Source organism: Suncus etruscus, chromosome 11 (assembly GCF_024139225.1).
Source record: "Suncus etruscus isolate mSunEtr1 chromosome 11, mSunEtr1.pri.cur, whole genome shotgun sequence".
Classification (NCBI taxonomy): domain Eukaryota; kingdom Metazoa; phylum Chordata; class Mammalia; order Eulipotyphla; family Soricidae; genus Suncus; species Suncus etruscus.
Window position 1 is genome coordinate 50,391,505 of NC_064858.1, and position 24,278 is coordinate 50,415,782.

A 24,278-nucleotide genomic window follows, 5' to 3' on the forward strand; every position below is an offset into this window, starting at 1 on the left:
TCTCACCACTTTTAAAAATATTCATCATGGTAGAGTGCAAATGAGAATGAGTTTACAAGATTAAACCAACAATAGAGGTCCTGAAGGAGTCTGGGAAAGAGGCCAGGTGTTGCCAGTGCCTGGACCTTGTCGGTTCTGGCACCAGCAGCCCTGTTTCTGGCCTGAGGAGCTCACTCTAGCTGGGGCTCAATAATGTGGATCCATATCAGGGTAAGTAAGAGGAGCTGAAGAGGGACCCAAACCAGCCTTTTCATCCAGCCTGGAAAACACCACCCCTCATACCCAAGGCAGAATTAGTCCTAAATACAGTACCTAAGCTATTTGCAAGGAATCTGATTTATCATGGAAGTGGCTGCAGGAATATGCCCAGCTGCATATCTCCTATTTCACTACTTACCCTGGATGTCCAACAGTGCATGAGTTCTCAAGGTTGGCACTAGATATATTTGGGGGCTACTTGTTCTTTATTGGGTGGTTGTATTGTGTCCTGGAGATTTACCAGCATCCCTGGCCTCCACCCACTAGATATAAATAGTGCCTCTCTCTTTGAATACATGTCTCCAGACATTGCTAAATATCTGTTGGACAGGGTGGGAGTTTATGGTCAAACTCACTATATGTGAAGTGTGATTTAAACTACCTACTCACCAAGTATGTTCATGTCATGGATTAGAATTAGACTGTCTTGATTCTCTCCTCTCTTCCTTCTGAATCAACATTTCTTGATCTACACATTACGGTAGGTATTAATACTCTACTAATCTACTTTCACTCAATTTTTTTTCAGAACGCTTTTGTGCACCTGGGAGGAGGCATACTATTTAATATATTTTTACCTCATATTGTGGAAGGGAGATATGAAACAAAAAAAAACATTCCATATAGAAACAGGACTAGTAGGTAAGGTGATTATTTGCAGAAAGGACTCAAGATGATCTTAAGCCCAGAACAGACCAAAACTGATAAACTAAAACAGATACATCTTAAGTACAACAAAAAGGTGTGGATTTAAATAGAGACCTTCATTGTTTTTGCTAGACACTCTTGTGATCTTAATATAACACTCTTATCATATAAAAAGCATTTTTCTGAGAATGATATTTTTTCCTTCTTTGGCCTTATTTTGATTTATTCTCTCTACATATTAGTGGCTCCAGGAAGAGGGTAATATGAACTCCACATAGAGACTATCTCAGTATCTCTGACTTCTTGAGGAGCACTATCCATGGACAGCAGCCTTTGAGTCTCCTGGGACAGGAGGTAGTTTCATCTATCTGCTCTTTTTTCACATTAATAAACAAATAAAAAGCCACAGCATTCTGATTTAAGCTCCTTCATTGGGCAACAGGCTTGGGACTGACTCCACATTCACGTCTAAGGGCCAGAAACAATTTACGACAAATAAAGCACACACGAAAAATTCTAATTTCATTCATGTTGCTACAAGCATAATTTCGTACTTTAAAAAAAATGTGGGCTGGGAGCATTTTTCTCCCTCACTTAATGTGTGCAGTTAAATGTGCGCTCTTACCTCTCCTCCAGTGCATGGGAAAGAATTGGAGTATCTAGAAGTGCAAATTGCTCCTTTCTGGTCCACATCATCTTCCAGGTCAAATGTGGCCGAACAATTCCTGGCAAAGTACTTATAAGGCTTCCAAGTCTTCCCGAAATCCTGGGACCGTTCCAGCACCATGGCTGCTGGCCTGGGGGACTTGAACACCATAATTAGATGCGTGAAGTAGAATGCAGCCTCCAGGTCTAACTGGATCTTTTCCTGCTGCACCTCCTCTGCTGACTGCCACCATGTGCGGGGGAACCGGAAGGACGAGTCTGCCATGGCAGCTGGCAGGTGAGCCAGGTGACGCTGTGCAGCATTGCATTTGTCACATTTAGGTGGCCGACAAGTCAGATCAGCCTTCTCGCTGGAGAAGCAATACAGCTCTGTGGAGTTCTGGCCACAGGTGGTGTCTGTCCAGAGCCTTCTCCCCAGGGCCAGATTTCCCATTTGAGGGTTACAGGCTTTATCACAGCGGGACCTTGCTCCAAGCACGCCGATCAGTCCTGGGAAGGGGAGAACATATATCAAACAAGACACACCCCATCTGGAAGCCTGGTTCATCCGTCTCATCTGCACCAGCAAGTCAACTTAGCCCCCAAAGAGCAGAAGATGGTCAATAAAGAGGAGATTTGGCCAAATGTAAATGGGCCTATGGTTCTACCACAATACCCAGATTTTGTCTGTGAGCGTATACCTGCGAGGAAGTGTGCTGTATTTTATTCTGATATTAAAAATCACATTATAGGATTGATAGCACAGTGGATAGGGCATTAGCCTTGAATGTTTTTTGCCGACCTGGCTTCAGTCCCTTGCACCCTATATGGTTGCCATAGCTTACCAAAACTGATTTCTGAGTACAGAGCCAGGAGTAACCCTTGGGCACCACTGGGTGTAGCCCAAAACAAAAACTCACATAAAAACAACAACAAAACTCACATCATAGAAAAGAAAAATACTTCAGGAAATGGGGGGGGGGGAGGCAAAAGGAAACACTGGGGGCAAGGAGTGGGTGAAAATAATTGGCCTACAACATTTCAATGACTTTGAACATTTTGCATATTTAAAAATATTTATTTTTTAAAGTTAATAAAGACTTATTCACCCTCCAATAATGTGTTAAGGTCATCCTGTTTAATCTTTTAAACATAGTTATTCCTAAATAGATCTAAGGAAAGATCGTTATAGAGAAGAACTTATTTTATATGCTGCTGGCCTTTCAATACCTCTACCTATGATAGGTTATATCATCATTACTTGTTTGCTTAACAGGACCGTGTTTACTGTCTGGCAGCCACCAAAAGCACATTTAAACATTATCTGTGAACGGAAAACGCCTTCTTAAAGAAACATACTCTCCCACCCAAACACGTGTCCAACAGACCCTCAAAATAATAAGCATTATCCACTTATTTACATTCTGACTACATAGTATCATCCCTTAATGTGGGTTTGCCAATTTAATTACAAATACCTTTAGCAAAATCATCTATTTTAAAAGTTAAAACAGGGACTGGAGAGATAGCATGGAGGTAAGGCATTTGCCTTTCATGCAGGAGGTCATCGGTTCGAATCCCGGCGGCGTCCCATATGGTCCCCCGTGCCTGCCAGGAGCAATTTCTGAGCCTGGAGCCAGGAATTACCCCTGAGCACTGCCGGTGTGACCCAAAAAAAAACAAAAGAAAAAAATAAAAGAAAAAAAAGAAGCACAAACTGATTTAAAAAAAAAAAAAAGTTAAAACAGGGAGGAAAAGAAGGCAAAGGAAGTCAACACCCAAATTCTGGCTAATTGAACATTGGGGCTTCTGAGAGGGCAACAACACCCCTGTGTAGTTATCACTGGAGTGAGAAGCTAAATGACAGTTTACTCAGGACAGAGCCACTGCGCAAGCCGGTGGATAATTGGCAACCACACCGAGCCACTGCAACTAAAATAAAGGGCTTCCTCGAGCACATTTTTAAAATGTCAAGTTCAAGTGCGCATTTTGCTGGCCCCTGTTTGCCACTCACTATTCAGTTGAACTGGGGGCAACAGCTGCTTGTGGCCAATAACGCCCCAACACACCATGTGCGATGACTCACCTGTAAAGCATTTCAGGGGAAAATCATATACTGCCCGTACAAGTATTTTTGACTTGAAACACTTGCCTTGTGATATTTATTTACAACCTCTTGATTGCTTGCATGTTTTTGCCATAACATGGTTTGCAAAGGGAAAAAGGTTTATTCAAGTTCACTTTGTGGTTAGCGGGGGGGGGGGGGGTGCGCAAAACATCTGTGCGGCCAGAGACGCTCCTACTTGTAGAAAGAATTATAATAAAAAAAAAAAAACCCAGACTCCAAAAGCTCCTTGGAAAAAGGGCTGAATCACTTCTGAAAGCTCGTCTCCGCCCCCCCCCCCCCCCAATGAATTAAATCCAGAATTTGGTGCTGGATAATTTGCCGCTGAACAAACTATTTAAAAGCGACACCCAGGTGGAGCAAGGGTGTTCCCCGAGCAGATGGCTGGTTTAGGGTGCCCGGTTTTTGTTGTTGTTGTTGTTGTTGTTTTTTCTGCGTGACCGGCTGAGTGCTTCTGAGCTCTCCACCTCCGTCGTTCCCTCCCACCCACACTCTCCTTTTGGGAGCTGGCAAGACTTCTTTTGGGGAGCTGGTGAAGGACCGCAGCGCCCCTCATTCGGTCTCCCTGCACGGGAGCTGCACTTTATGCCCAACTGGAAGGCAGGTGGCTTGCAAGAATGCAAGTGACTTGCAAGGAGAGAGAGAGCGAGCGAGCGAGAGAGCGAGCGAGAGAGAGAGCGAGAGAGAGAGAGAGAGAGAGAGAGAGAGAGAGAGAGAGAGAGAGAGAGAGAGAGAGAGAGAGAGAGAGAGAGAGAGAGAGAGAGAGAGAGAGAGAGAGAGGAGAGAGAGACAGACAGACAGACAGACCGCGGAGCTACCGGTTTTAGAAATAGGCGACCTAGGACCGAGTGGCCAAGAAAAAGGACATCCCGGAAAGCGGGGATGGACAGTAGGAGCGAGCAGGCATCCAACGACGCCTCTGCCCGGGCTGTCGGGTTACGGAGACCCGAGCAGACCCGCCTCCGACCTCCCACGGAGCTTCGGCCAGGGTACCAATTCCTCCCCGGCAGCCGGCCAGCTCCGTGGGACGCTGGGTGCACCGGCCCGGCGCTCCGACCCCCCGGGAGAGGGCACTCCGCGCGCCCCAGGTGTCCCGTACCCGGCGCCCCGGCGCCCAGCAGGAGCCGAGGACCCGGGCAACCGCTAGGCGGGAGCAAGCAGGACCCCGGCCCTTGCGCGCCCAGGGGTCGCCGGGCCACTCAACCCTCGCCATCATCCCCCAGGCCATGAAGTGCCGGGGATGGCGAGCTTGGTCCTTTGTTCCCTCGCCCCGTGGAACCGGCAGTTCCACCAGCCTTGGCAGAAAGCGAAGCCGGGTCGCGGACTCTCCGAGCGCGCGCATTCGGGCTCGCGGGTTCTCCAAGGGCAAGTGCATTTGTCGGTGCAACCCTAAAAAAGTCTTTTTAAAGAAAAAAAAAAAAAAAGGAGAAGAATTTCATTGTTATTTGCAAACTGCGGAGACCCGGGGGGAAAGAGACAGAACATGGCCACTCAACACATCCTCCGGCGCCCAGCCTAGGGGCTCCCATCCCGCACGCCACCCCTCTCCCCCGCACCCCGAGTCCCGAGGTGGGGAGCCCAAGGAGCGAGGAGGGAAGGAGAGGCTGGGACCCGGCCGCGTCACCACCCACCTGCGGCCACCGCGGAGCAGCCCCAGAGCAGCAGCAGCCGCGCGCCGCTCCCCATGGCCAGGAGGAGCCGCGAGGAGCCGGCCGGGCGGGGCGCGAGGGATCCGAGCCCCCTGGGCTGCGTGCGGGCTGAAGCGCCGAGCTCTTCGGGGGGACTCGGGGTGCCCCGGTGGGTCAGCGCGAGGCAGCGGGGAGGAGGCGGCGGCGAGCGCGGGAGGCGAGCGACGCGCGGAGGTGAGCCGGGCGCACTGACCGGGAGCGGCCCGGACGCTTCGGGGGCAGCGGGAGCCCCGGGACCATAGCCGGAGGGCCGGGCTGGCCCCTCGAGGGCTCCTGGGCTGCTCGCCGGGGCCTGGGGCCCGCAGCGGCCGCTGAACTTCGCGAGACCTTTCACTTCCCGGCCACGGCCGCCGCCGCCTCCGGGGCGCCCTCCTCCGCCTTGGCCGCCGCCTGCTGCCGCCGCGCCTCGGCCCGGTGCTTCTCGGCGGGCAGCTCCATGGGATGCATTTTTATGGCAGCGGCGCCGCGGCGCTCCGGTGCCAGCCCTCCTCCCCGCGCACATCCACCCCTTCCTCCCGCCCGCCCCCCGCGCGCGCTTGACAGCGCAGGCGGTGCAGCCCGCGCGGCCGGCCCGGTAGCCGCCGCTCCCCCAAGCTGGGGAGGGGTGAGGGGTCTCCGCGCGCACACACACGCGCACACGCACCCCACCGCGCCCTCGCTCGCGCCCGGCCCCGCGGTCCCAGCCCGACCCCGGCCTTGAGCTGCGGCACCCGGGCGCGACCTCGCGCCTTGCCCTCGCGCACCCCACCAGGCCTCCCCTAAGAAGCGTCTCCCACCTTCTCCCGGAACATTCCAGAGAACAGTTGTCTCCTTCTAGATCAGGTCAGGGCATGCCAAGGGGCTTAAGAACCGCGGAACAGGCTAGCACCAGAATGAATGAGCCCTCCCGCCCTCCCCAACTACCCCTGAGAAGGGGAGCCCCCCACCAGCCCCAGGCCAGCAATAGGTAGCTAAGAGAGTTGGAGCGCTCAGCGGAGTTCGCTGCAAAGTGGCCGGAGTTGGAGATGGGAGGGTTTTGGGGGTGCAGGCAGCAGAGAGTGTCTGAGCATCTCCAGTGATCCGCCTTAGCTGACTGACCCGAGGGGCATCTACGAAAGGTGTCCCCTAAGTTCAATTCTGGGCGCCCAGAGAGAAAAGTTTCACCGCTCAGCTATGAGGGCAACTGGAGTCCACTGGCTGGGACTAGGACATGACAAAGAGGTCCTTCCAAGCACTCTCCAAGTCTAGACTGGGCCGTGCTGTGCTGTGCTGTGCTGTGCTGTGAAAGAAGCGGGGGTGAGGGGTGGGAGGTGCGGGGGAGAGTCATTTACTGGGAACAATTGAGTTGTAAGCCCCAGCTGCTCAATGTGGACAGAGTTTTCAGGGCTGCTGTTTATGGAAGGAGATTAAATAGCACTTGAGTCTGGGACATGTATAAGGTCTATGAAAATATAATTCTGTGTACACTTCCAGGGAAATTGGCAAACGTTAAGTCAAAAGCAAAAAAAAAATTTTTTTTTTGATTGCAGTGTTTGTTTTGTGCCTTTGGAGAGGGCCCAGAAAAATTAATTTTAGATCCTATTCAGTTGTATGTGTTTCGGATGACAACAGTTCAGAGCTCTGGGCTCCTGTGCAGAATGTTTATCATGCCTCAATTGGAGGTTGTAGGTAAGTTTCTGTTTTTCAGAAGAACTGGGATATAGTCCATAGCATCTATTGGGGCAATATTGCAATTGTTCAGGCTCCAAGAGCAAAGTAGCAAAAGGTTTGGAACAGCAATTTGTATGTCATCCACTTTGGACAGGAGCGATAGCACAATGGGTAGAGCGTTCGAACCCTGGCATCCCACACGGTCTCCCGAGATTGTCAGGTATAATTTCTGAACGCAGAACCATAAGTAATCCCTGAGGGATTTGGGTGTAGTCCCAAAACAAAAACAAAAAAGAAAAGAAAAAGAAACACTTTGAATTGTCACATATTGCCAATATGGGGACTTTGTCTCTGAGAGAACACTCACAATCGCTAACTGAATTTTTCTTACCAGTAGACAAAACAAACGCTCAGCCTCTGTATTCAAATAATGACCAACGCAAAAAAAAAATTTTTTTTTGGTTTTTGGGTCACACCCTGCGGTGCTCAGGGGTTACTCCTGGCTGTCTGCTCAGAAATAGCTCCTGGCAGGCACGGGGGACCATATGGGACACCGGGATTCGAACCAACTACCCTTGGTCCTGGATCGGCTGCTTGCAAGGCAAACGCCGCTGTACTATCTCTCCGGGCCCCCAACGCGAAATTTTTAAGATGAAAAACAAGTTATTGTAATCTTGAGTTTCATACCTCAGTATGATGCCTTTACTCCAACATAAATACTCTGTTCCTCATTAGATGTTTCAAAAGCACTGATCAAGTACGCCCAGCCTGTCCTTGCTGCTCAGTAACAGCTTCTTCCTTCCTCTGAAAACCTGAACTTTCCTAAATGATAGAGCACTCCTGTATACGTGGTCTATAAAAATCATCATGGTGCCTCTGTTACACTCTTTATTTTCTTGTTTTGTTTTGTTTTTTAATTATATGCTTCCTTTGTTTGGGGGCCACACCTGACAGGTGCTCAGAGAATTGGTCCTTATGCAATGCCTGAAGGACTCGGTTGTGCCAGAGACCAAAACCTGAGCTCCCATATGCAGAGCATGCACTCCAGCCTCCAAACCATCTCCTGGGCTTCATTCTTTGTTATTCTTGGTGGGTCTGGGAAAGGGTAAGGACATAAATTGCAGTACACAAAGCTTACTCGGCGTTTTGTGTTCAGGTGGACCATTTGTGCTGAGGACTGATGAGAAATAGGCCACTTGCAAGGCAAGAGCCATAACCCCTGTAAATCTCACTACCTCCGCATCATTATTCTGAAAACCTACTAGATATTGTAATATCTTTTAATAAATATTTAACTGAGTAATGTTACTAGATATATAGAATAGAGATCGTGTAATAAGCTAAAAATCCAAATGGTTTCTCCATCTTCAAAACGAATTTGTACTTTCTACCCAATACTTTATATAGGAGGCAGCTCAAAAGAGAAAAGTAACTAGGATCTAATCAATTCCTTTTGATTTAATTTAGTTTTATATTCTTACAGTTAATAATATATCCAGGAAAATTTTACCTTTATACGAATCTTGCTCAGTGATAGATGTTGCCTATTATTAAATATTCTTAAAAATAGCTGTAATACTGGCTCAGTCCCAACCATTATTTCCCTCCATTTACCCATGTAGGTGCAGCTCATGACATGAAGCTCACCACATAGAGTGATGAGTGCAGTTAGAGAAATAACTACACTGAAAACTATCATAACAATGTGAATGAATGAGGAAAATAGAAAGCCTGTCTGAGTATAGGTGTGGGTGGAGTGGGAAGGAGGGAGATCTGGGAAATTGGTGGTGGGAGTCTTGCACTGGTGAAGGAGGGTGTTCTCTATATGACTGTAATCATAAAACTACAATCATATTTGTAATCACGGTGTTTAAATAAAGATAATTTTAAAAATAGCAGTAATAAATTCAGAATTTGAGGGGGGTATTTTGTTTGTTTATTTTGGTTTTGGTTTTGGGGCCACACCTGGTGACGCACTGGGGTTACTCCTGGCTATGTGCTCAGAAATAGCTCTTGGCTTGGGGGACCATATGGGATGTTGGGGGACCGAACTGCCGGTCGTCCTAGGCTAGCGTGGGCAAGGCAGACACCTTGCCACTTGTGCCACAGCTCCAGCTCAGAATTTGTTTATTTTTATTTTTATTTTAGTTGTTGTTACAGTTGACAGTGTTGGAGACTCCTCCAACTCTGTGTCTGAGGACACATTTTTGTTGGTTTGGAAGGATTTTTGTAGTGCCAGGAATAGAACCTGGTGATCTCACATAAAAAGTATGTTCTCATCAGAAATGTTCTTTGACGTACATGTATTATTATATTAATCATATTATATGTTATGTTACTATATTATGTTATGTTAGTTCACCTTAGTATGTTAATCAATTTTGTCTCTTGAATAAATTCTTACAATAAAAAAATAAATAAAAAGGTATGTTCTCTAACACTTTAAGCCATCTTCTTGAGAAATTTTTAGAAATTCTGAATAAGTAGGATGCTTAGTAAACATATGGTATGTCAATGCAAGTTTCCAGAAACCATATAATTGAAAGTAAAATACAGAATATTCCTGAGAACTTGGAAGAAAATTAAACAAGCCTTAATAACGAAAATAGAAGGGAAAAATTATGCACCAAAGGCCTTACAAATAAGAGAGACTTTGCTTCTTAAATATTTCCTGCAGTGTCTGAGTGTTTGGTTAGGCTGCTTTATGACACCACAAAATATTAAAAGCTACAATAAATTATGATAAAGTAGAGTGTCTTAAAGAATAAAATGAAGTTTATACCAAGAAAAGTGGGAGTTTATACCAAGGAAGGTGGGAGAAGGATAAAAAGAATAGTTATTTGCAATGATGGTTGAAAATGATCACTCTGGGCAAGAACTGGATGGGGAAAGGAGGTAAAGTGATATTTATAATACCCTCCCCCCATTTTTTTTTTTGGTTTTTGGGTCACACCTGGCAGTGCTCAGGGGTTATTCCTGATTCTATACTCAGAAATCGCTCCTGGCAGGCTCAGGGGACCATATGGGATGGTGGAATTCGAACCAATGACCTTCTGCATGAAAGGTTAATGCCTTACCTCCATGCTATCTCCCTGGCCCCCATAATATCCCTTAACTAACAATATTACAATATTGCAAACCACAGTGCCTAAAATGATTTTTTAAAAGCAGGAAATAAAGAGAAAGAGACAGAGAAGAAAAATGTCTTCTAGAGAGGCAGGTGAAGGGGAAGAAGGAGGGAAACTGGGGACATTGGTGTTGGAAAATGTACACTGGTTAAGGAATGGGTATTGGAAATTATATGACTGAAACTCAATAATGAACAACCTTGTAATTGTATCTCAGTGATTCCATAAACATTTTATTAAAAAAAAACCTAAAAAAATTAAAAAACTAGTCATTCAGACAAAAAAAATCTACAGTACTCAGGCCTTTCTGTGCAGAGCCAGAGCATGGAAGTATGCACAGGAAGATGAAGGCATTATTGCCACTCGGCTCGCTAAGTGGGATTTCAAATGGCTCATAGGATATTGTTCCACATCAGAAAACGCATTAGGGACCCTTGAGCCAACTTCTCCCCCTCTAGTCCTTTCTATGATATTTCTGTCAGATGGTCATCTCGTTTCTGTTCTGACAATGACACTAAACAAAAACCTCAGAACAGCCCTTTTTTCATGTGAATATTGTTTAAGTTAACTGTAACCTCTTTCTTCTTAAAGAGCTCCCTGTGTTTCTTGAAACTGGCACACAACACAAAGAACAAGAACAATCAGTGTTGGCGGGGATGTGAAGAGAAAGGAATTCTTATTCATTGCTGGTGGGAATGCTGTCTAGTCCAGCCTTTATGGAAAACAATATGAAGATTCCTCAAAAAACTGGAAATTGAACTCCCATATGATCCAGCTATTCCACTCCTAGGGATATACCCTAGGAACACAAAAATACAATTCAAAAATCCCTTCCTCACACCTATATTCATTGCAGTGCTATTTACAATAGCCAGACTCTGGAAACAACCAAGATACGTTCAACAGACGAATGGCTAAAGAAACTGTGGTACATATATACAATGGAATATTATGAAGCCATCAGGAGAGATGAAGTCATAAAATTTTCCTATACGTGGATGTACATGGAATCTGTTATGTTAAGTGAAGTAAGCCAGAGGGAAAGAGATAGACACAGAATAGTCTCACTCATCCATGGATTTTAAGAAAAATTAAAGACATTACTATAATAAGGCCCAGAGACAATAGAGTTAAGGGCTGGAAGGGCTAAAAGGGCTTGAAGAATCAGCTCACAATTTGAAGCGCATCACAAAGAGTGGTGAACTCTTTTAGGGAAATAACACTAACAACTAACAGGACAATATTAAGGAATGAGAGAAGTAGAATGCCTGTTGCGAATACAGGCAGGGTGGGGGTGGAGGGGGCATTGGTGGTGGGAATGTTGCACTGGTGAAGGGGGGTATTCTATTCATAACTGAAACCCAACTACAAACATGCTTGTAATTATGGTACTTAAATAAAAATTTATATTAAAATTAAAAAGCAAAGAGCTCCCTGTGTTTCTTGAAGACAGGCCTCCAAGCACTTCTTTTGTTTTTGTTTTAGTTTTTGGCCCACATCCAGTGACACTCAGGGGTTACTCCTGGCTATGTGCTCAGAAATTGCTCCTGGCTCGGGGGACCATATGGGACCCTGGGGGGGGGGGTTTGAACCACAGTCCTTTCTAGGCTAGTAACAGCAAGGGCAAGGCGGACTCCTTACCGCTTGTGACACCGCTCTGGCCCCCTCCAAGCACTTCTTGGCCTATCAGCCTGTGGTTCTCTGTCAGAGCTTACAGAGGCTGTGCTGCTCAGGCCTCATGGTGTTAGGAACTGATCCCAGGCAAGACAAGCACCTTACTCCCTGCACTATCACTCCACCCCTACCTATGTTTTTAGTTTATTGCATCTTTTAACCTTTTCCAAGTATTAGTTTCGTTACCCACATGACATGATTTCCAAACATTTCATCATTTTAGTCAAAAACACCATAGCATATCAATATCCCTCTTACACTATGCACATCAGCTTTGTCTAATCAATACAGTAAGAGTAGAACTATATAAATTGCCTATACATGTGTAAATGAGTAGCATAGTGTAAATGGAACTATTAGTTTTCTTAACTTGTGCCTTAGACCTACATTTTCATACATTAGCAGCTTTGAAAATGAAAATAATATGTTTTATACATTATTAGCTAACTGGTACTATATCAGTAACCAACTAAAATACCTTTCTATATTGATGTCTGAGTCATTAATAAAAGAGAAAACATATTTTGTTTAACCAGAAGGAAAATTTCTATTATGTTGCAGTAATAAATAGTTATTAAATGTTAATTTAAAGAAAAGCTAACTAAAGTGGCTAGATCTGAAAAATGGTTAGAAGTTTTAAAAGAAATAAGTAGTTTGAAACATTTTTATTTAGGGATGAAAACATAGTACAATGGTTAGGGCACTTGCCTTATACATGCCCTACCTAGATTTGATCCCTGGTATCACATAGGGTTTCCTAAGACCACAAGGAATGATTCCAGAATGCAGAGCCAGGAGTAACTCCTGAACACTGTGGAGTGGCTCTAAAACCAAAACAAAAAAATTAGTCACTAGGCAGGAATTACACAGTTATTAATGATTGGATTTCGGGCATGCAATGTTTCATCATCAATCCCTGCACCAGGAGAAATGATTATTTTTTAAAGGGATAAACATTTTCTGAAAATATTTTATGGAAAATTGAATCTCTCAATAACACTGTGACAGATGATAATTTTACACAACCCCAAGAAAAGAAATGACTTGGAATTAGTGATATTTGTAGGATACCTACTATTTTTTCTCTGTGAAAATATAAACACACACCAGTTTTCTGGAAGCATCAATGTGGAGAAAGGAACATGTACAGTTATACATATTAACAGAAATGAAGTGATATAAAAGACATAAGTGTCAAACTTCTATCACTTATTAACAACCCCAGAAATAAGGATTTCAAGATTAAAAAATCAAATAAACAATTCAGTTATAAAGTTCCCATAAATACCCCCCTCTCTGAAAATTATTGGGAGACAATGAGATGGAGTATTGTTTCCATTAAATAATCATACATTTGCTTTCTATGCCCTAGCTTTACTCTACCCTGGTCTGTGCCCTTCACATGCCCTTTCTACACTTTCTCTTGGGAATTTCCTTGTGCTTTCATCTAAGCATCCTGCCACTGGCACTGCCTCTGATTGCATGTGCTTCCTGGCTACAGCTGTTCATTCCTAGGAAGGGAGTGAGAGTCTTTGAATATACATGTACTCTTCAAGGAAGGTAAGCAGTACTTTTCTTAAAAAATTTTTTTTTCACACATGCTCCCTCATGTTTAAATTAATTATATGGAACCTAGAAAGTTCAAACAAGAGTAGTTCTGTTGTTACTACAAAGATAGCTACTCTGGATATCAAAATATTGGTGAAAATTTCACACAGTTTCTCCTCTTAATAGCTCTTGAGCTAAAATTTTCCACACGTATTGCTCCTACTGAGATTGCTAAATACATACCTGGAATCAATTTTTCAAATGGAAAGAAATTGATAACAAAATATTGCTAAAGGACCTGAGTGCTAAGAGAAGAGAGAAAGCCTTTCTCCATCCTCAAGGACCCTTGACCTGAATCCAGCAGGCACAAAGAGCACTTGGATCTACGACTTCTTCCTTAGCCCTATGGCAGCTGAAAACCCTGAGATGCTGAAAGTGACAAAGAGTGGAATTTCTGAAATTGCTGGGCATTCACAGAAAGACCAAGAGAAAGCAACCATTTCCCAAAGGCCATCAGGCCTGAATCTTCAGCCCTGGACTGAGGATGAGATTGGGCACTTCATTCAGGAGTGGGAACTTTTGGGCCACCAGTTAGGGAGGAAGAATCACAAAATCAAAGTCATCGCACAGAGGCTCAAAATCAAGGGCATCATAAGCAGTGTTTGGATCTGTTAGAGAACCTACAAGAGCTGTATTGGATTATCCACCAAGCCAATCAGCAGCCCTGCAGCGAGCCCCTGCCCTGACCCTATGGAGAAGCCCTGCCTAGATCCTGGGCCCCAAAATCAGGACTGGTCTCTGTTCCAACCTGTGACCATGAGGCCCACCTGTTCCCTCTTAAGGCCCAGCCCTTGGTCTGGGAGACACCAGGTTTGTTTGAGTCACTCTGGAGACCCCCACCAATGTCCTTTGTAGAAGTTCTGTGGGTGCAGTTGCCTGCAGTACCCATGGCTCAGTGTGCCAGATGGGAACCCAGCTCCTCTATCCCAATCCCCCCTTGGTTTCCTTCAAGCCTGCTTGCCTGGGTACCTCCAAAGGCCCCCAGCCCTCTGAAGACCACCAGCCCCCTGCAGGCCCTAGCCCCCAGTCACAGTGATCTATCTCCTCTTAAGTGATCCCAACTAGCCTGCCCTGCAAAATTGGCAACCCCTTCCCCATCCCCCCCCAAAAAACAGTGATGTGACTGACATTCAATAAAGTGGCCTTTCTTCCAAAAAAATTTTACTAAGGGCCACATGAGGATGAAGTAGTAGCAAATAATAAGGTGATTTCTCTCATATCTATTTTTTATATAGCAGTTTGAATACTTGGATTATGATGTTCAGTTCTCCAGATGTGAGCCCTGACTCTGTCACTTACTATGTCACTTGCTCATTTGACTGGAAACTTATCATGTCCTCATTGCCATCTGGGAATAATTGTTCTATTATTATGTAGTAATCAAAGTATTGTAATATTAATGGTATATCATCACGATGAACAATGAACTTACTGCTAGGTTTTCGTAACTTGGGTTCATAATACATAGTATTAATTATGATGATTTTATTAATTATGATGATTTACATGAATTGAGGTTTTTAAATCATAGAAGCAAGCAGGACACACAGAAAACACTTAAAGTTTCATTGCATAACGTTTTGTTACATCAAAGAGTATCCTACAAATCCGTCAAGTTAGAATACAAATCCATCTAATCAACAATCTCTTTGGATTGGCTCTAGAATTCCATCTTCAACTTATATGTAAATACTCAATAGACAGAAGACAAATCACGTCCTAGCTTAAGTTTCCATGTCTGCCTTATATGGAGAAAAGGAATCAGATAGCCCAGGGAAGGTGAAAATCACAAGCTTCCCTAGCTAGAAGGAAACAGGGAATTCACATGTACTGAGTGGCTAGAGCTTATTAGGCACTATGTTGAGCATTTTAAAACTTTCACAACTTCCCCACATGAAGAAACTGAATGTAGAGAGATAAATAATTGAGCCTAGGTCACCAGCTAAATTGAACTCCAATGTGCCTGCATTCTTAATGTGTTTTTCTTTTTTCATTTTTTTCTTTAAAGAGAGATAGTATAACAAGACTTCAAAACTATACTTCCATGTATCTTTGGTAAAAAAAAAATACACATTGAATGTTTTCCAATGTGTAAACCATAGTTTAGTACAAAGAGTCTATGGTTTAGCCACACTATAAGTCTCACTTAGGAACTGCAGGACTGTGCAGCCAGTAGACAAAGGCTAGTTACATGTAGATACTTCAAATTTAACGCATTCAAACTTAATTCATCATATTTCCCAAACATGTTGTTTGTACTTTATCTTCCTTCTTGGTAGAATGTCATATGTAGTCATGTATGAGATCCATGCAAAAAGAGGATTTTTCCAAACCATTCAAACAAATATACTATTCTAAGGCGAAGGAGTCTCACAGTTAAATAATCTGAATGTTAGGTTAAGCAAAATGAAGCAGAACTTTTTAGAATTATTAATTTTCTGAGTTCATTTTGACTTTCTAATATAATCACTGAAGGATTACATCTGGGAGGATTACCTTCAATTTTATCAGCCCAATAGAGCTTAACCAAATAAGGTAGATTTCTGTCCAATGGCAAGAAGTTCAGAGGTAGACAGTCCTGCACAATTGCAGCTGCTCCAGGAAGTCCTCAAGGAATGTTTGGTTTTCTGCCTCATGGTCACAAGTTAGCCACCATTCAAGGTCTGTGTAAACCCATTTTAGTCAACACAAATGAGAAAAGAAAGAAGGACATGGCAACTGAGTTTTTAAATATGTTCTCAGTCAATGTGATAACCTGCATATCTTAATTGACCAGATCTAAGTTATGTAGATCATGAGGAAACCTGGAGAGCTGAGTATTTTAACTGGACACATGTCCATATTTAACAAAGCAAACTCCTATGAGATAGAAAGGGAAGTTAAAACAAGAGAACTTAGTGATTTTCCCAATGCACATATTGCCATGTTCCCTGACATTCTCTCTCACTGACAGATGAATTCATATTTTTTGTCAGGTTCCAAAACCTATAAGAGGTACACAGAGTCCTAACTCCAATCACAAGGGACCCTGCAGTCTTTCTGATCAGATACCAGTGCTTCTTGCCTCTGTTTTCTGTCTACATTTGCCCTTTGCCTTCTCTCTTCTACTAATGACTCTCAGAAATTGATCTTAGACAACAATTGCCATGACCTCTTACTCTCCCCTTTTCCAGGTGGGTGAGTTGCCCATATGTTCTACAATAGCACTACTTGAATGAGCCACGGTTAGAGCTTTACTTCCTAATATAATTGAATAAAAAAGAAAGCATAAAGCAAACTTGAATATATGCTTTAATTATATCTATGAAAAATAATCATAGAAAGTAGAAGTCAGAGAACTATATCAAAATATGAAAAAGAATTTTTCCTCTGCATCCCAACTTCCAACAATACCTATACTTGCTATAACTACATTTTTATTTTAAAATATAGCAATATAAGAAGGATGTGATAAAATAGAACTCAAAGAATGGAAAATGAAGTGAGCCATGGACATGGATGGAGCGCTGTAAACCCAGAAGGTTGGAAGAGCTACATGGAAGATTTGAACTGTGGGGCCTGGTAAATGGTCCGATGGATAGAGGCGGTGACTGCTGTGATGGTCATATTGTTGTTAGGGTGTGAATATACAAAATGCCTCCAGAAAAGTGAGTAGAGTCCGTCAAGGGTGTGGTTCTATATGGGGATTAGTGGGAGACTGTGGAGGAAAAAGTAGATTATGATTAAACAGCTAAAAGCCTTAGTGAGTCACACTAATTTGTGCTAGGAATGTACCAGAGTTCAACTGTCCTTATCTAGGAATTACATGATAAGGAAACAGAACCTAGAAGAGAACTTCAGGATTGCCAGATGAGGAGACTTGGATCTAGACCAAGGCAATATAATGAGGATTCAGGTAATGAATAAAAATGAAGTGTAACGAAACTTTGCAACTATTTTGTTATTAAACTAGCAGTAAAAGGGAAGAAGAATGATTAAGGTGCTGACTCTGGTGAGTTGAAGAAAAAATAAAGCCATAGAATCTCTTTGTATGGTTGGAACAAAAAAAAATTTAATTGGTTTGGGGCAGGTCAATAATTCTATTTTGAGTAAGATGATTTAGAAAGAAGGGCTTGTCTGCTGCATCTATAACACAGAGAATTTGATTTTAATATCATTTTGTGGGACCGGAGAGATAGCATGGAGGTAAGGTGTTTGCCTTGCATGCAGCAGGTCGGTGGTTCAAATCCCGGCATCCTGTATGGTCCCCCAAGCCTGCCAGTAGAGATTTGTGATTTGTGAGCATAGAGCCAGAAGAATCCTCTGAGCACTGCTGGGTGTGACCCAAAAACAAAAAAAACAAAACAAAACAAAAAAAAGAATCATTTGCATGAAGTTACAATGAAAACAGAAACAAAAGTCCCAGGAGTCACCTAATTCATAATTATCCTTTCTAGAGTATTTTATTTCAAACCTCAAATTACCATAAGATTATCATCAGATGGCTTTATAATAGAAAAAGATCTTTGACATTCAAATAAATTCAAATAACTGATGTCCATTGATTTTTTTAAACTTTATAGTTATACATTCTTATAGTTAGATTAATGGCTAAGTTGTGTTTGAATTAAAGGACACAAAGACTACTGAAATGTTACCGTTGTTTAGCTTAAAATCAAAGAAACTCTTGTCCAAGTTTTAGAAAACAATTTTTTAAATGCACTAAACCCACAATTTGCAAAAAATAAAACAAAAGACCCTTTGCCTCTAGATGGGATTTCAAGATAAAAAAAATTTATATAGGACAACATATTTGAGCTGTAAATAAGACCAGAATTGTTTTTAGTCTTATTTTACTAAATAAATTTCATTGTCTATTTTCTAATCCTAAACTTATATTGCAATGTAAAACACATACATCTTTCTAGACAATTTTATTTACAATTCTACAAGATTAAAATGCAGCTTATAGAATAAATGTATGATGTGATTTGCACTAACCCTAAATTCAGCCAGAAGGACCTCAACTATCTGAATCACCAGAGAACCCCATCACATAATCTCTAATTATACTACCATTCTCAGAACTCAAGGTCAAGGATTCAGAGTATTAATATAGTTTGAAAAACTCACAAATGAGTTGCAAAATAAGTTTGAAGGCTACCAAAACTCAAGGTTATAATAAAAATAAGCTCATTTATGTTTCCACAGAATTCAAAATAGCACCCCTATTGCTCTACCTTTGCTCGTTTGAGTATCTTTACTTAGAAAGGCTGTTCATTCACAGAAATATTTCTTATTAAATATGAGGAATTAAAATTTTAAAGTAACATGGCAATATAAAATTAACTCAAAATATTCATTACTGGGACCAGAGAGATAGCTCAGTGGTAGGGTGTTTGCCTTGCATGCAGCTGATTCAGGGCAGACTGTGGTTTGATCCCGGCAACCCATCTGGTCCCACCCTCTCTTGTGCCTGCCAGGAGTGATTTCTGAGTGCAGAGCCTGGAGTAACCCCTGAGCACTGTCAAGTGTGACCTAACTACTCCTCCCAATTCATTGCCGTCTGGTGAAGTCTTCATACATTTTCATGCACATAGTCTTTCTAACATAACAGGAAGATTCACTAATTATAAATTAGAATTTATAAATCATATATTATATATAATTTATAAATAAATTATAATTTTATAAATAAATTATAAATTTATCGATATAAATTATAAATATATAATTATATATCATTTATATTATATATTATAAATTATAATTATAAATTATAAATTCACTTCCCCCCTTTTTTAAATTTCTTAAATTTTTTAAAATTTCTTCAGAAATATATATATATTAGAAATCTAAAGTGAAGAAATGTTAGAATAGAAGATACTCTTACTATGAATGCATTCTAGCTTTGCAGCTTGTTTCTCTGTGTGTGTTGTTTTGGGGAATTCTTTTTTTTGTTTTTTTTGGGGGGGCACACCCGTTTGATGCACAGGGGTTACTACTGGCTAAATGCTCAGAAATTGCCCCTGACTTGGGGGGACCATATGGGTCACCGAGGATCGAACCGTGGTCCTTCCTTGGCTAGCACTCGCAAGGCAGACACCTTACCTCTAGCGCCACCTCTCCTGCCCCTGTTTTGGGGATTTCTCTATGTTTGTTTGCTTTATTTATTTATTTTTTGTTTGGTCACACCCTGTGGTGTTCAGGGGTTACCCCTGGCTCTGCACTAAGAAATTACTCCTAGCAATTACTATATAGGATTCTGGGATCGAATCAGGCTAGCTGTATGCAAGGCAAGTGTCCTCCCAACTGTATTATTGCTCCATTTCTAATTCTGGTGTCTTTTTGTTTGTTCAGGTAGTGAAAATATATAGATTAATATGTACATACTAATACATATATACTAATACATATTATCTAATACATGTAGACTAATCTTTTAAACATTTTATCATTTTATATTAAAAAGAATTTTATGTTAACATTAAAATTAAAATAAAAAAAAGAATTTTTATATTAAAAAGAACCCTGAAGCCCCATGAGATTTCATCTTCAAATGACCCTACAAAAATCTTGCTCTTTGGAGCTCTCTTTTTTCAACCATCCACCCAAAAGAATAAACAATGTACAGATTCCCCCCCCCCCTCTCTCGTTTTTGGGCCACACCCATTGATGCTCAGGAGTTACTCCTGGCTATGCTTTCAGAAATCGCTCCTGCCTTAGGGTACCATATGGGATGCCTGGGGATCAAACCTCAGTCCATCCTAGGCTAGGGGGCAAGGCAGACGCCTTACTGCTCTCACCACCGCTCCAGCCCAGATTTCTCTCTCTTAATGTGAAAACAAAATCAAATACTGCACACACACACACTGCAACATTATTTTCTGTTTTACTCGCACAGTCTGGACTACAGTTCTTTTAAATACACAAAGAGAGTCAAATATACTGATGATTTCTTCATGTATACATATTCTTTGGTATATAAAAGAATTTAATTGCCCCTTTACAGACTTGGAACATCCTGTAATCAGTAAATGAGTGTCTTGAGATGCATATTCTCAGAAAAAAATAAGTAACTATGAGAGACTATAAGTATAGCATCCTATACAGTGTTGAAATAATAACTCCTCAATACAAATCTGAATGAAGGTGTCTTTTTTAAAAAAATTGTTTTAGTTTTGGGCCACACCCGGCGGCACTCCGGGATTTTGCTCCTGGCTCATTCAGGGGTTGCTCCTGGCTCTGCATTCATGGAGAATAGAGCCTGGATTGGCTTCAAGCAAGGCAAATGCTTGCTGTGCGATCACTCTAGCCCCTGAATTACGATATTTTAATGTGCTTCTTCTTTATTCTTTTGGGGAGGAGACCCTCCTCAACAACCCTAGGGGGCACCAGTGCCAGCCCTGGTGATGAGTGCTGGTGATTGATTTAGAGGCCCTGTGTTGCTTTGAGCCATCTTCCTAGTTCTAAAGCACTTATTTTGATGGGTTTGCCCAACCCCCACCCATCAAAACCAAGAACATGGCAAGTGGTTATTTTGAACATGGCAAGGGTCTTAATGTACACCAGACCCTATGTGAAACACTGTATGAAACATCTGTGTAAAATGCCTTCTAATTTAGGATATTTTGTTTGTTTGTTTGTTTATGGGCCACACCTGGCAGTGCTGAGAGTTTACTCCTGGCTCTGCACTCAGGAATCACTCCTGGCCAGCTTGGAGGACCAAATGGGATGCTGGGCATTGAACATGGTTTGGCCATGTGCAAGGCAAATGTCCTACCTAGGAAGAGACCTTTAGTTCCATCCTCATTTACAAACAAGAAGTGAAACTCAAAAGATTGAGCCCAGACAATAACCCAAACCACTGGGCTCCCAACCCTCAGTATGGAAACTATTGTGTCTGTTGTGAATCTTAGGAAAGTACAGAAAGATCACAGGAAATGTAAATGTGCTGTCCCAAGAGATGAATTTTAATTTTGATTCATTTTGACTTCAATTTCTATTTATACTCTCATATTTTTCACACTTTCTTACTCTTAAATTAGTGGAGTCTCCAAAAATAATAGTTTTTGAGAGCTTTCATTATTCCAGAGAGCAGATAGACATACCTTGCACTACTTACTGACACATTTATTTAGACATTTAAGAATTTTTGCTATTAAAACTAATATTTATTAGTTATCTCTATGAAGTTTCTATTTTTAAATCTGAGGTTATACCTTCATAACCACTAAAATGAAAATATCAGGTGAAAGAGAGCTACGTTTAGGACCATATCCCCAAATTTCTTCTTGCAAATATTCTTTTTGTGTGTGGTTCTGAGAATTGAACCCAGTGCCTTGCATACATAAGGCAAGTGCTCTACCACTGAACTACATCTTAAGCCCTTTACGAAATTTTTTTTTGTATGGTGGTGGGTGATCATCCAGTAATGCTCAGGGCTTAGTGCTGGCTCCACACTCAGGAATCACTCCTGACAATGCTTGGGAAACCATATGGGATGCCAGAAATCAAATACACTGTACTATCACTCCAGCCCATAAAGAATCTTTCTCACTAATATCTGGTGCATATTTTAACTCACCTATAAAAGGTCTAGTATACATTATAGGGGCCAGAGCAGTGGCATAAGCAGTAAGGCGTCTGCCTTGCCTGCACTACCCTAGGATGGATCCCCCGGTGTCCCATATGGACCCCCAAGCCAGGAGCGATTTCTGAGCACATAACTAGGAGTAACCCCTGAGTAACCCCTGAGTGTCATTGGTGTGGTCCAAACATCAAAAAGAAAAAAAGAAAGGAAAACAGCACTAATGCCTTAATACAAATGCCTTAATTTAAATAATTAGAAAACGTTATTATATTTCTATTTATTTGACTGTATCATACATAAATTTGTCTATTTTATCTAATAAGTTCTGTTTAAATGTTTACTAGTTCTTTAAGTTGGAAGCTATGGTTATTGATGAATGTTAGATGTTTTTTCCTACTATATGCATTTAATAAAATTAAGCAGATTGATTTTGCCAGCTCACAAAATTTTGCAAGTAGTAACCTTATGTTACTTTATTCAAAATAAACTGAAATTTCTCTTGCTGCTACTTCTTTGGACCATGAGTTATCTGGATGTATACTGTTTAATTTCCAAATAGTTGGGGATTTTTCTGTCTATCTTTCTATAGTTTATTTTTAGTTTTATTCACTGTAGTTTGAGAGCCATAGTGGGTAACTTCTATCCTTTTAAGGTTATTAAAGTGTGTTTATGGTCAAGAATATGGTTTATCTTTGTATTTTATGTTGAATTTCAGAAGAAAGGTGCATTCAGTTATTAAATGAAGCAGTATATATATCCATCCAATCAATGCTCTGTTTCTGTCATCTAATCCCTTCCATTTTTAGGCTTTTTTTCATTTTATCATTATTTTCAATAACAAAGGAATAAGATAATTAAATTAAAAACTGTTCTACATGCAAATTGCAGATTGTAGGAAACAGATTTCTAATGTGCATTCCAGAATTCTTTTCATTTTCACCCAATACCTTTTTCTAACAATGAAAAGGATGTATAAGAGGAAAAGCTGGGTGAGCCAGAAATGCTGAAAGGAAACATCAATCACGTCACTGTTCTGATATTTTCCCATATTCTAAAAAATATTTTGTGTGTTTTTTTGAATAGGACTTACAGCCAGTAAGTCCTATTGAGGTGCCTGGCACTGCTCCCAGTGATACTTGGCCCAGCTGTGGACCTGGCGATGTGGAGTCCTGCATATCAGCCTCACCCTACTTTTTCCCTGCAGATATCAGGCATAATCTCTCCTATTTGAGCTCTCGTCCTATACTTAATATCTTTTTTTTAAATAATAATTGATGCTACTTTTTTGAAAAAAAAATCATATTGACCAATGACTTTATACTCCTTTGTCCTCTCAAGAATATAATTTAGTGAAAGAATATAATTCTTTAAATGCACCTAGAAGCTTGTGTTCTGAACTAATTCTGTTTAATGTATAATGCTACAAAGTCAGGTTATAGGGTTGGATAGAAAACAATAGCACAAACAGTTGAACTGATTATGTCGTGTTACCATTTTAAGAGCCACTTCTCAAACTACCAATCTATCTAGAAAAACCATTTCATAGCAAATGTGTTCTTCATTTGAAATGTAAACATGGGGCCAGACTTAGAAGCCAACACTGCCCACACACCTTTATCAAATCTGTTGTTAGATATATTTTTTGCTACAACAATGCAGAAGCATAGGTTTACTTTTTAACTTCCACTCTGTTCAAAGATCACTTATTGGCCTAGGAAGGGACAGGTGGCATCCGTGTTACAGTTTAACAAGTGGCCTTTGGGTGAGGTATCATCATTCAGATCCCTGTGGATGCTTAAGATGCTCTCATGTGTGGCAGGGGCACTTACTCAAACATTCTTTTTCCCAATAGGGAGCCCTAGAATCTCTCTATCTTAGAGACTAGCTAGATATCATAGACTTCCTACTGAGTCATAGGTAAAAAATGCCTTATTGTGACTGACACATTCATTCCTTTGCCTAAAAGTCACATCCTTCTTTTCTTAATACTAATACAAATATTCCAGTTTTGAGGAAATAGATGCTTTTTCTATTTGTAGCATATAATTGAGCATCTATCCTTTTGGTAAAAATTGATGCAAGGGGCCAGAACATAGTATAGTGGACAGGGAGCTTGCCTTGCATGCAGCCTACCTAGGTTTGATTTCTGGAATCTCATATGGTCCTCCAAGCACTGCCAGGAATATCCTGAGTGCAGAGTCAGACATAACCCCTGAGCATTGTTGCTATGGCCTCAAAACAAACAAACAAACGAACAACAAACAAATTGAGGGCCTGAGTTGTAGCAAAACTATAGGTCATTT

At 41.6% G+C, this 24,278-nt stretch overlaps 1 protein-coding gene across 1 annotated transcript in view; it reads right to left on the bottom strand.

The window, feature by feature from the left end:
* Window positions 1-5,610, bottom strand: part of NTN4 (netrin 4) — a 144,330-nt gene extending 138,720 nt beyond the window's left edge. Inside the window, exons 1-2 of the mRNA XM_049782811.1 lie at window positions 5,308-5,610; window positions 1,532-2,061 (exon numbers count right to left, since the gene is read on the bottom strand). Coding sequence (XP_049638768.1) covers window positions 1,532-2,061; window positions 5,308-5,362 — 585 coding nt within the window. The 5' untranslated portion in view covers window positions 5,363-5,610. The remainder of the gene's footprint in view (window positions 1-1,531; window positions 2,062-5,307) is intronic.
* Between the last annotated feature and the right edge of the window lie 18,668 nt (window positions 5,611-24,278).